General features: G+C 40.5%; 1 protein-coding gene across 1 annotated transcript; it reads left to right on the forward strand.

The window, feature by feature from the left end:
- Positions 1-252: 252 nt before the first annotated feature.
- Positions 253-12,951, forward strand: LOC139475648 (T-complex protein 1 subunit alpha-like). Its single transcript, XM_071258839.1, has 12 exons — positions 253-362; positions 2,517-2,602; positions 4,139-4,267; positions 5,694-5,791; positions 6,325-6,435; positions 7,590-7,771; positions 8,361-8,487; positions 9,071-9,246; positions 9,986-10,109; positions 11,369-11,561; positions 11,945-12,108; positions 12,489-12,951. The coding sequence occupies exons 1-12, from the start codon at positions 290-292 to the stop codon at positions 12,691-12,693; spliced, it is 1,668 nt and encodes a 555-aa protein (XP_071114940.1). The 5' UTR covers positions 253-289; the 3' UTR covers positions 12,694-12,951.
- Positions 12,952-14,052: the final 1,101 nt, after the last annotated feature.

Here is a 14,052-nt window from a genome sequence, read left to right on the forward strand (position 1 = left end):
CGGCCAGTTTATTACTAAATGTAGTGTAGCGCAACAAAAGCTTGGAACCCGTTTAAACTACTACTATTCACCATTGTGCTGATTATATTTGGTATGCAAGTACTTGCCTAAATGTATATTTACAATACAGTAACGTAAGTAATATTGCTTACTATACAGGTGCTAATGGTGGAACAATATATGTAAAATAGACAATGTTATTTTAGGTTTACAATCACTTTACGACAATTAAATAGTTTTATATCGAATATGTTTTTAGGACAGTAATACTAAACGATACAGACTCATCATGGCGAGCACCAGCAAAGCATTGACGGTAGGAGGAGAAAGAACGACTGGACAGTCAGTAAGAACTCAAAATGGTAAGAAATGTTACAATTTCGATATTGCTTATTGTACTGTCTACTCTTAAAACCTTAAAAAGAGTCCGACTGAACCGTTTATGGGCAATATTTCTACATTCCCCTAAACCGGCAACCCACGTGTTTAGTCATGTTAGGAGCACGTTATTCTGGAATCTTCTTTAGCAACAAGCCTGTTATGTCTTAATAGGTTTCAATGAAGACCGAATATTCCGACTCGAATTGCGGATTCGGTTGAAGTAGGGTGATACACAATCCATTTTGTCTCCTTATACTGTGTACATACCCCAGTAGGATCACCGTACATTGAATGATGAAGCCAATGTGACCTGTTTAGCAGTTGTCATGCTTCAAATACAAACATGACACATTACAAAGTATCATTTTTTCCCTGTTGTCGTCTTGTAACCTCTGCTCGTTATGTCTTTATTGCATTTCATGCTTTGATTCCTGACAATGTTCACCAACATCAAACATGTCAAATATTTTGTAGAGTCCGATTACCATCATGACCATTCCAACTTACTTTTTGAAATTCTTAATAATAATAATTTGTCAGCATCAGGTGTACATACTTCTTATTATTTTAATATTGGAGTATTGACAAAACTGAAGAGTACACTAAGAGTACTGAATTGAATTTTATGGAATAATCTTCTATTTCATTTTAGATATGGATGACAGTATTGCCATCATGGCTACTCTTGTGTAAACAGGTCAATAAACAATACTTTCCTCATTGTACATGTATGTCTATTGTATAATACGTACCTCCCTCTAGCATGTGTCTAGGGTATTTAGTGTTTTTTGGAGAAAAAAAATCTAGTATTAAAATCAGACTTGTTTTATATTGTTTCCCTCCAGCATGTCCAGTCAGGTAAAGAACCGGTGATAACAAACATGTTCAATACAAATGTGAAATTTGAGATAAATCATCGCTGGATATTATGATTTACCATTTAAATTGTATTTCCAATTCTACGAGGCATAGTTTTCTATGCAGAGATTAAGATTACTGTGTGTATTTTCTCGTAAACTAAGCCAGAAACAGCAATCAGCTGTACACACGTTCGCACAATCACCAGTTATTCGGTCAAAAATTACTCAATACTTTGACTTTAAAGAATTTTGATGCAATGATCGGAAGAATTGTACCAGAAACTTACAGAAATAATATATTCCTCTATCATGTTATTTCAGCTGCAGCTTTACTTAATATATATTTAAAATAATCATAACCATAAGTGTAGCACTAACTTTGGTATGGGTGATCACTGTTACCGGATATTTTTTACATATGGTACAATGATAAGCAGTCACCGTCATGGGGCTCTCTCACTCGCAAAATCTCATGTTGATGTTGCCCACTGTGAAATAACAGTTGTGCGATCTTAGGATCACTTCCTACACGATTTCAGCAAAATTAATGTAAACAATATTGAATGAAATTTTGAATAAAATTATTAAAATAAATTACAAACGTACGTCCAAATATGCAATGAACACCACACAGTGTATTTTCATGATAAACTTGCATTCTTCTCTACAGATATGTTGACATGGTATTTCCGAAGTTGCGTGCTCACGGTAATGTCTTTGCATTGGGGGAAAAAAGCGTGAAGACTCATTATGTCCTGTATAATGAGCGCCCAATTAGCACAGTTGTTTTGGAAAAAAGTGCACACTATACTCAAGAAAATACGCTGCTTGAACTCAGAATATACTTTTGGGGAAATACGTCTCTAAATGAATGTTAGACCATACGTGTATGCTGTAATGTGTATTTGATACGTTTTCTAAATTATACCCCATCATATCGTGCATATTTGCATCCATCCATACGCTGATACAGCCTTTTTTCAGAGCCCTGTCTCTGGCTACATGCTAGGACTAAAAAACTGCTTGAAAGTGGACATATTAAACAAGCGATTTGCGGTCCAGATTTGTGATTATTTAACTAAAAGATAAACATGATAAAGAAAGATTTATATATCATGTATATGAAATTAGAACTTTCATATTAATTCGGTTGTTCCTTTTTAGTAGTATATATCCATTTCTGATAGTACTTAAGAAGTTCTATAATGTAATGATTATTTTAAAACAGTGCCTAATGTATCATGTATACACTATTGAATTGATCTATCATTTCAGTTCTGGCTGCCAGCTCCATTGCCAACATTGTCAAGAGCAGCTTGGGGCCAGTGGGCCTTGACAAGATGCTGGTAGATGATATTGGGGTAAGCACAGCCAACATTTTCCTTTTCCCTTTGGTGATGGTGCCACCTATTCAATGTTCAGAGTAGTAACCCTGACAGGGAAAAGTCTAGGGTGGGGCCTTGTGCTTTTAGCCCCTAAATTTGAAAAAAGGCCCATATTTTCAAAGACAAGTTGGCATTTTAGCATTGTGCTGTATGGGCAAGTGTGGGTGTACATCTGGAATATTCCTGAAGTGAACCCTGCCCTGGGTCATGTTAGTTGTGCCTTGAACATGATCCACTGACCATTGGTTTAAGTCGTACTGTTCAGTCGAAATCCAACACCTCTTGCCCCAAGCTACGACTTTTTCGTTGCTGTAGCATAATCTGTTACAACACATGTAGCACCATAATTGGTGAATGGAATCTGGCGCTTTACAAATGGACTTTTCAATCGGGGAGAGTCAGAGATTCAAACCACCTGTCAGCGGATCAAGGCACAACAGAGGGAGGCTGTTATATATGGCATAATGATTGTCTCTGTCATGGGGCAGTGAATCTGACTTGACAATTACTCCAGCATGCCCAGGTGATAACAATCACTCTGTAAGCATGGTTAAAGTGAACATAGGCCACACACATTTTGCAATAATAATTTCATTCATGCATTATTTCGATGATTTGTCATATTTATCGTTATGTTTACGTTACTGATATTTATTTAAGTATGTTTATAATTGTTTATTCTGAAATCAAAATTTCTTTACATGATCATGATCTATCAGCTTTCAACAAAAATAGCTGTTGTGTGAAGGTACATTGATAGGGGTATTGATCACATGAATCATGCACCTTTAAGACATTCTGTAATTTTGTAAATAATTGCATTTTTTTAGCTGACAGTAATGTTACCATGGAGTTGTCCAGTTGTTGCCTTATCGGGTCCAGACTTGATCATTTACAGACCACCATAATAAAGCTGGAATATGCTGAGTTTGGCATTAAACAACAACCAAACCTTCATGACCACAAAAAAGTGAAATCCTTCATGCCCATAGGGCTTGCAAATTAAAATCAAGCTTACGTCATATGAATTGATTTCAGTGTTTCACAGACCGTGAAGATCCAGGGTAGAACAGGTCTTCAGCAGCCCATGCTTGCCGTAAAAGGCGACTATGCTTGTCGTAAGAGGCGACTAATGGGATCGAGTGGTCAGGCTTGCTGACTTGGTTGATGCATGTCATTGTATCCCAATTGCGTGAATCGATGCTCATGATGTCAATCACTGGATTGTCTGGTCCAGACTCGATTATTTACAGACCGCCATCATATAGCTGGAATATTGCTGAATGTGGCGTTAAACAGTGTTTTACATGTCATCAGCATGAAGTACATTCTCTTCTTGATCTAAAGTGAACTGCCACAGTAAGTTTGTTAACCCCTCAATGACCCAGCAACTGTCTTCAAGAGTGATGTGCATGCTTGCAGTGTACGTGTAATGGTTGTTTTAGTGTACATGTACATGATGTAACAGTTCTAAAACAAATGATTGCATTTTGTCAATCACTTATTTTTCAGGATGTGACAATCACGAACGATGGTGCCACTATTCTGAAGCTGTTGGAGGTTGAACACCCAGCAGCCAAAGTCTTGGTGGAGTTGGCAGATCTCCAAGACCAGGAAGTCGGTGATGGAACAACATCTGTGGTGAGTTATTTCCCTTTAGTTGCACAGTGCAAGCTCCTTCCCAGTGTGTGACACCTTCATTACCCTCCTGGTGTCATTGCTGCCACTTGTGTGCAAGTGACCATTACAAGAGTCTTGAATTTCTTTCTCTCTAACCCCAAAATTTAATGTAGTGACATTTATCATGTTTATGTTTTTGTGCATGTCTTTTGGAATATGTTAGATTTGGGGGTAAAGTTTACGACTAATTTACCATTTCCTAGATCAATTTACATTTGTTTGTTTTATCATTGTTTATCACATGGGGCCAAGATTGCAGACTAACGGAAAAGCACCAAACTTCTCCCTTGCATTCTCACTGCACTAATTACATGAGAGTTGAAATGAAATTTTTCTGCTTTCATTCTATACATTTGTGCATACTGGATGCACATTTCTGGAAGAGTATTCCGCGCCACGACAACCATCTCTATTTGTAAACATAAAGATCAGGTGGCTGCATGTTCAATTCTATGGATAGACCACCTTGCACAGTGGTAAACTGTGACTGATGGCACCGATAGTATAGAGAGCTCGGTGAAGGGGATATTGCTGTGTGAAGTTTGTGCACAGTTCTCCTAAGTGGAGATTTCAGAGTAGAACTGGACCCCAATACTTCACATGTTCATGCTTGTCGACTAATGGGCATCTGGTGGGTGTCAAAGTGCGACATGGAAGATTGTGTTGTCAGACCCTGATCACGCTTATGGTATGAGTTGTTGCTCATGGCTTCAGCCACTGGTTTTGTTGGCCCAGGCTCCAGAATTACAGTGCAATATTAGTATGGCTTTAAAAATTGACAATCTAATGGTTGGATCATTATCTGATCCTAATTTCAGTCTTGTGTGTGTAACATTAGGCACGCTCTGCATTGTTTGGGTAATGCCAATGCCCATAAGAACCCCTGAACTTTGATGCTTCACTTCAAACATTGCACTAGTATCAGATTATGATATATGTTCATGTCCTGATTCAGTCTAAATGTTTGCAATGCTTGTTATTGGATCTCTTGTTTGTTTTGGGGCGGTCGGGTAGCCTAGTGGTTAAAACGTTCACTCGTCACGCCGAAGACGCGGGTTCGATTCCTGACATGGGTACAATGTGTGAAGCCCATTTCGGGTGTCCCCAACCGTGATATTGCTGGAATATTGCTAAAAGCGGCGTAAAACCATACTCACTCACTTGTTTTTTGTTTTTTTTCTTTTATTGTTTTTAGAAAGACGCACCTGTTACTTAAAATGGGTCTCTGCCCAGGGTAGCAGAAAGCCCATGACTTAAAGCACAACTGATCATTACATCTTTCTTTGGTGTTTTTTTACAGAAAATAACATACTTCTCACTCACACATTCACTCTAGTTTATATATCATATTGCAGTTTAGGAACTCACTCACATGTTTGTGTTCTAGGTAATCATTGCTGCAGAGCTCCTGAAGAATGCAGATGAGCTTGTCAAGTGTAAGATTCACCCCACATCCATCATCAGAGGCTACAGACTGGCCTGCAAGTGAGTGCATGCTACTGTACTGTTGTCCTTACTGTAAGACTGAACAGATTGATAGTATGGACAGTTTGTAAGCTAAACTGCTTAACAGTAGGGATCGTTTGCAGTGTTGAACAGCTTGACAGTTCTGATGGTTTGATGTGCTGAGCAGTTTGACAGTGCTGATGTATGATGTACTGAACAGTTTGACAGTGCTGATGTATGATGTGCTGAACAGCTTGACAGTGCTGATGTGTGATGTGCTCAACAGCTTGACAGTGCTGATGTATGATGTGCTCAACTGCTTGACAGTGCTGATGGTTTGTGCTGAACAGCTTGACAGTGCTGATGGTTTGTGCTGAACAGCTTGACAGTGCTGATGTGTGATGTGCTCAACTGCTTGACAGTGCTGATGGTTTGTGCTGAACAGCTTGACAGTGCTGATTGTTTGTGCTGAACACCTTTACAGTGTTGATTGTTTGATGTGCTGAACAGCTTGACAGTGCTGATTGTTTGATGTGCTGAACAGCTTGACAATGCTGATTGTTTGACTTCAGAGAGGCTGTCAAGTACATCCAGGAGAACCTGACCATCAATGTGGACGAGCTAGGGCGGGACTGCATCGTCAACGCTGCCAAGACAAGCATGTCCAGCAAGATCATTGGAGCGTATCCTTCCATATTGTATATTGTACAGTGACTTGACTTACTGTAAATGTTCACATTGTTTGTCCTCATGACGTGTTGACACCTGTGTGTGTGTGTGTGTGTTGCCGTATTGCTACTTAAACCTTTAAAGGCCTCATATGTTTGCATCTAGTAACACCTTGCAGTACTAGTTGCCATGTTTACTGAAATAGTACCAAAATTTCTGGTCTACTTGGTTTTACTAAACTTACCCCTCAGTTTGTGAATAATTATCAAAATCTAAAGTGCATGTTCACAGTATCCACCACAAGGCTCAATTTGACTATATATGAAACCAGGACAAGCGTAACCTATTACTGTATAGGAGCAGAGTTTGTCCGTGCTTCTTTCCTTCCGACTGTCGGCTTCTCTATTTGGACAAATTTTCTAAAAAACTATTCAGGTTAGAGAAATGAAACTTTACACACTGATGTTAATGGTCATGAGCTCAAATGAGTTTAAAAAATTGGTGTCGTACATTCATTTTTTACAGAGTTATGACCCTTGTTACATGCTTTTCAACTTAGTGCATAGTGTCTGCAATGGGGACAACTTTCTTCAGAAACTACTAACGTTACATGAATGAAACTTTACAAGCTTGTCTTAGAGATACTTGTCAAGACTGAGTTCGAAAATATTATATATCTTTTCAGAGAGTTTTGGCCCCTGTTCCATGCTTTTCAATACTGTGTGCAATGGGGACAAGTTTTCTCAGAAACTACTTAATTTAGCTTATCTAAGAGATCAATTTGACACAAAGTGGGCTAAGTTGCTATCTCTTTTTAAGGCCCTGTGTTACATGTGATGTCTTTTTTTGTAGGCGTGAGTTTTCAAACTGTGGGCCCTTCAAGATTGTTTTTGTTCCAGGAATGTTTTACCAGAATGCGTCATTAATTTATGCGACACTGGCAGCAGACCGGCCTATTTTTCAACTTTGATACATTTGTGGGATCAGGGTGCATATATATATATTCTTTGGCTTCTGTCAATCCTGAAACATGCGTTTTTGAAAATCTTGAATTGTTCTCATTATTCAGTGTCTCAGTGGGAAACAAGACTAAGAATAGATACTTAAAGCTGTAAAATCTTTGTTTTTGAATGAGTTACAAATAATTCTGTTTCCTTAGCCTGTGCAGTCAATCTGATTTTTTTGCCAACATGTGTGTGGATGCAGGCTACCTGATAAAGACTCCTGATGGCAAGGGAGGCTATAGATATCCAATAAAGGCAATTAATGTTCTCAAGGCTCACGGCAAGAGCAGCAAGGAGTCCCTTCTCATCAATGGATATGCCCTCAACTGCTCAGTCGCATCTCAAGGTGGGTCATCGGGACAGTGTACACAACTTTATCTGATAATTATTGGGCAGTGAGTGACCAAAGATAGTGAGATTCACCAAAATGGTTAACATCTGTATGTGTTGTTTCAGACCTGTCCCTTATGTCTTTTCTTCAATGTTAAGGTTACAATGCTGCCATTATCATATAATTATACATCTTAAATATGCTCAAATTAGTCACTGATTCATTAGCCCCATGAAGATCCGGGTAGAGAATAGGCCTTCTGCAACCTGTGCTTGCCGTAACAGGTGACTATGCTTGCCGTAAAAGGCACCTAATGAGATAAGGTGGTCAGGCGGTCAGGCTAGCTGACTTGGTTGATGTATTTCATCGAAACCCTGTTGCCTGGATTGATGCTTATGACGGCATGGAATGTTAGTAATATCATGAATCACTGTTTTTTCTGGTCCAAATTTGATTGTTTACATCCCGTCATCATTAATCTGGACCATAGCTGAATGCAACATTAAACAAATTTAAAAGTGTTTTATATTTGCAAGATGTTTGTTTCATGACAGTTTTGTGGGTTTATGATTTACGACGTGCAATTGTCATGTGTTCCTTTCAGCCATGAAGAAGAAGGTAGTTGGTGCCAAGATTGCTTGTCTGGACTTCAGTCTTCAGAAAGCTAAGATGCATCTAGGTGTACAGGTGCTTGTAGAAGACCCTAACAAACTAGATGGTATCCGACAAAGGTGAGCTTACAGCCATCACTCCCATCACTCTATCTTTGATTATGTAAAACAATATGTAGTTCAGAGTACAAAAGAACACCTAACATATTTCTGTCACTTTGAAGAGGTGTTTGCTGCGATATATTTACAGACATATACAGACAGTAACCATGGTAACCATGGTATTGTGTACCCATGCTTCACATATAGTTATGTATAGGCCTGACGAAAATGTCGAAGTGAAAACTAGTAAGATTACTCTTTTTCACATGAAATTATGCTTTTTATCACCCCATTGATTACTCAAGAGCTTCAATTAGGGTTGGGACCTGTGAAGATCCGGGGTAGACTAAGTCTTCAGCAACCCATGCTTGACGTAAAAGGCGACTAATGGGATTGGGTGGTAAGGCTTGCTGACTTGGTTGATGCATGACATCGTATCCTAATTGCGTGGATTGATGTTCATGATGTCAGTCACTGGTCCAGACTCGATTATGACTGCCATCATCTCACTAGGATATTGCTGAGTGCGGCATTAAACAACAAAGAAACAATTAGGGTTGGCATCTCTGTTCACCATAGATTCTTATTTCCATGGCAACAGAGAATTTGACATCACCAAGGAGAAGATCCAAAAGATCATCAATGCTGGTGCCAATGTGATTCTGACAACAGGTGGAATCGATGACTTGTGTCTCAAGTACTTCGTGGAGGCTGGTGCGATGGCGGTCAGGCGGTGTAAGAAGGCTGACCTCAAGAGGATAGCAAGAGCCACTGGAGGTGGGTCTAGGGGGGATATTGTTAATTTGACCACCACCACCGCTGCCAGTGTTTTTTTTCTGTTTTTGCGGTTACCAATTGTTACTATGTAAAAGTTATTATACCCTGGCCTCAAAGTATGAGGGGGGTGTATTGGAATTGGTACTCTCCGTTCGTCACCTTTTGTTTCTAGTGCCTTACTGACAGACTTATTTCATGATCAAACTTTACACAGATATTGGTCTGCCCACTTACTAGTGCATATGGCTATTGGGAATTATTTGATTTATTCCTGGTTCCTTAACAAATTGGACTAAAAGTGAAGTTAAAATGAAGTTAGTGTTTGTTTCTGGAGCATCACTTGAAGACTGCTCAGTGTTTCTTGTTAAAACTTTGTCCATGCCTACTAATGTATGGGGGCAGTCGGATAGTCTAGTGGTTAAAGCGTTCGCTCAGCATGCAGAAGACCCGGGTTCGATTCCCGACATGGGTGCAATGTGTGAAGCCCATTTCTGGTGTCCCCCGTCGTGATATTGCTGGAATATTGCTAAAAGCGGCGTAAAACCACACTCACTCACTCACTCACTCACTCACTCACTCACTCACTCACTCACTCACTCACTCACTCACTCACTCACTCACTCACTCACTCATGTATGACCGAGAGCCCCTCTGTCCTGCCACATGGACTTACAATGCTGTGACACTGACAACTGACATTTCTGTCCTATGTCTGCATAATGATTACTGTACATTCCAGCTACATTCCTGATGACACTAGCTAATCTGGACGGAGAGGAGTCGTTCGAGTCATCAATGCTGGGACAGGCCGAGGAGGTGGTCACTGAGAGGATCTGTGATGATGAGCTTATTATTATCAGAGGGTAAGGTTTGCTATTTCCCACCATGTGCTCACTTCACTATTACCGTAACCAGTTGAGTTGAAGAATGGAAGATGACTGTTATTATTGTTATGTGTTTGCTGAGCAGATGATGAAACGAATAATGTGTGTGACACTCGCGCACACCTAGTCACACGCACACCTACTCACACGCACACCTTCTCACACTCACACACATACCATGAAATATTTTTTAATCAAACGTTACCTTCTTTTGAATGGTTGAGTATTCCAGGGCATAATAGATCCAGTGTTCCCACTGGCTTTTGAAATGGCTATTCCCGTCGGACTGACAACTCTAAAAATTACCTGTCCCCTCCAATTTTTGTCAGTCGTAAATTTGAAGACATGAAAAAAACTATGAAATTTACCTGGTTTCAAATCTTTCAACATTATTTTGAACATTTGTTCAACAGCAAAGATTAATACGTACTTTACAGGGACTGACACACACATGAATTACTGGTCCAGGGCTACTTTTACCGGTTTAAAACTAGTAATAACTGATAAAAGGTTGTAAGAGGTTGACAATTGAGGGTCTACAGTGAGTGACCTGGGTGATGGACACTGTTGCTGCTATCAACCACTGATCTCCCGGGCCGGTACGTGGATTTTCACAGGCAATTTGGATACAGCTGACTGTGGCATAAAACAACTTTCACTTACTCTTGAAGACCTGTGATGGTTGATGTTTGAGAGTCTGCACTCGTCATGCATCAAATGTCCCAGTCATCTGAGGTGCTGCAAACTGCTGTTAGTTGCCTCCCAAGGTTTTAATCCCAAATTTGCCCTGGTTACGTCATGGTTTATAATCACCATACCCGTAATGTTTCACCAAAGTGCAGGGGCTGTCAGGAAGCCTAGCGCCGAAGAACCGGGTTCCATTCTTGACATAGGCACAATGTGTGATACCAATTTCTGCTGTTTCCCGCACGCGGTAATATTGCTTGAATATTGCTAAACCTCTCTCACCCGTAAGCCCACCCGAACGCTCACTCACTCACTCACTCACTCACTCACTCACTCACTCACTCAGTGCATAAAGTTAATGACCTAAGTCAATTGAGGATTTGTCCCCACATCAAACTGACACTGTGATACAACTGAAAATTTCAAAACGCTGCTCAAAACAGAAAAAACCCAAGCACTCATCTATTTACTAATAATAGCAGCATGTAACATGCTGGCCTGTACAGAAATGTTTTATAAAAATCTAAAACAATGGACTATTTTGATTGAAGGACCAAAGCTCGTACTGCTGCGTCAATCATCCTTCGAGGAGCCAATGACTTCATGTGTGATGAGATGGAGCGATCTGTTCATGATGCCCTTTGTGTCGTCCGGCGGGTTTTGGAGTCCAAGACTGTCGTCGTTGGAGGTGGCGCTGTCGAGGCTGCCCTATCCATATACCTGGAGAACTTTGCCACCTCACTGGTAAATATGATACTTTTATCGAGCGGCGTTAAACCCAACTCACTCACTCACTCCAAATTTGTAGATCTATGACCCATGAAGGTTTAAAGGTGTTGTAAGATGCTTGTCGTAAGAGGCAACTAACAGGTTCGGATACTGACTTGGTTGATCACAATTGCATGGATCGATGCTCATGATGTCAATCACTGGATCGCTGGTCCAGACTCGATAAATTACAGACTGCCGTCATATAGCTGGAATACAGCTTAGTGGTGCATTATGCAACAAACAATAGTTGTGTACACCTTTGAATTGAAGACTGCCAATGAAAAGACCAAGTCTTTGACTCCTATTGACATTGACTTAGTCTTGACTTGTGTTTGAATACTGATGATGTTTTCTAGTCGTCAAGAGAGCAGCTGGCTATAGCAGAGTTTGCCAAGTCCCTACTCGTCATCCCCAAACAGTTGTCGGTGAACGCAGCACAAGACTCCACTGATCTGGTGGCCAAACTACGGGCCTACCACAACACCTCCCAGACCAAGGCCGAACACAGCGATCTCAAGTGGTGGGTACAGGTTTGATGGGATTTATTCAGGTTTAACAGATTTAATAGGTTCAAGGGCAGCATATTGACTACTTATAAGTGTATTTCATCACCTCTGTGCTGTTGGTGAGGTATAGAACCTTAAGGATGTAGTGAACATCGATGATATTGCTCTGATGGTAGCCAGCCCTGTTTTGCTATCCCGGTCAGACGTCCCGTAAGGACAAGAATAGGTCATTGGCAAAATATGCTGGTCGTAAGAGGCGTCTGAAATGGGTGTACCCAGACAGCATCGATCATTACTCTCTATGTCAGTCAATGGAATTTCTGGTTCAGACTCGATTAAGTATCTGTAATTTTTTGTTGCAGGTAATAAAACTAAACTCTTCATTTTCTTGCAGGATTGGCTTAGATCTGATAGAGGGCATTGTTCGGGACAACAAGAAAGCTGGAGTTCTTGAGCCAGGAATGTCAAAGATCAAATCACTGAAGTTTGCCACTGAGGCCGCCATCACAATCCTTCGTATTGATGATATGATCAAAATGGCCCCTGAGCAGAAACATGGAAGTTCATACCAGGATGCTATGCGGAGGGGGGACTTGTGATAACCTTGCTGTCATGGAAACTACATGGACTGTTTACATTATCAGCTTCTAGCAGTGACTGTTACCATCCTCTGTATCATATGTTGTGCCACACACGATGTCTCTGTCTGACAAGCGTCAGTTTATGTGTAGGCGCCTGAGCATGTGGGACAGGTGTCATGAATTTGCATCTAAGTGCTTCATTATTTAATTTATCACCACCGACTGTGTGAACAATTCCTATATAAAACATTTCAAAATAAAAAGTGCTATCTCTGATGATGTGTTGATCTTTGGTTAACAATGCGTATTCGTGATTTCAGAAATGTGTTTTAGGTAATTTCTAATTTTGATAGTGGATGGTGAAAAAGCAAGATGATGTTAAACTCAGTGGAAATAACTTTTGTGAAAGATGATGCAGTGTTACCCCATTGCATGGTTAGAAATTAGTTTTTTCATCCGTCTATAGAAATGATCAGTTACAGAATTACCCATTGACTGGTGGTAGAACTGGAAGTCCGCAAGGAAATGTCACTAGTCCTTCCAGAATTTAACTAGTCTCAGAATAGCGGACTGATGTCAATTTCAAATCCTGTCATCATAAAGAAGTTATGGTACTTGTTGTCACCCTGCCATGCGGCATAAGGGGATAGAACAAGGACTGGTGCATATACTGAGTGGGGTATTCATGTTAAACTGCAGCATGGTATCTCGGTGGGGTATCACTAAAAATAAACTGGCATTAGTCCGGACTAGTACAAGGAGACACACACACAACACACATGCAAGTACAAATGACACATCACTTTTTGTGTTACATAAGCATTGTCCTGGTGAATGTCAAAGTTTCTCCGACTTATCACTGGAATAGTACGACCTAATCATGGTAGTGAACAACTATAAGTAGAACCTCCATTCTAGGATCATACATTATCCGGGCCAGGCAATTACTGATGAAACTATCATACTGGTCACGTTGCCTCACATTTAATGGATGATGTCTTTCATGAAGTTCTTTCTATACAGAGATCCGACCATATCTAGATTGAAGTGGGACTGTAGCTCAGCTGCTTGTGCTGTCTCGTCGTCTTTACTCCAACCATGGGTGGGGGCATGGTTGGCCCAGTCGTCTAAGGCGCTGCGATTCGCTGTGCAGAGTTGTGGCCCATAGGCACACCAAAAACCTATGATTGTGGGTTCGAATCCTGGTTCGCCCCGATTATGTTACTAGGTTTGTCAGCACCATACCCGTGCTCGTGGGTTTTAACCGAAGTGCTAAATGTCTGAGACCTGCATCACTTCGGGCTTTCCTCCCACATTAAGCTGACACTCCGTGATATGACTGGAATACTGTTAAAAACGGCGTCAAACCAAACTCAC

The sequence above is a fragment of the Haliotis cracherodii genome, unplaced genomic scaffold, assembly GCF_022045235.1.
Source record: "Haliotis cracherodii isolate W230 unplaced genomic scaffold, xgHalCrac1.p SCAF_1, whole genome shotgun sequence".
In the NCBI taxonomy this organism is placed as follows: Eukaryota; Metazoa; Mollusca; class Gastropoda; order Lepetellida; family Haliotidae; genus Haliotis; species Haliotis cracherodii.

Bases quoted from the DNA above. Each gene is read 5' to 3' on its own strand.
- LOC139475648 (XM_071258839.1), top strand. From the start codon at position 290: ATGGCGAGCACCAGCAAAGCATTGACGGTAGGAGGAGAAAGAACGACT. The intron at 2,603-4,138 runs GTAAGCACAGCC...CTTATTTTTCAG, and splicing joins TGCTGGTAGATGATATTGGG to GATGTGACAATCACGAACGA. The intron at 5,792-6,324 runs GTGAGTGCATGC...GTTTGACTTCAG, and splicing joins GGCTACAGACTGGCCTGCAA to AGAGGCTGTCAAGTACATCC.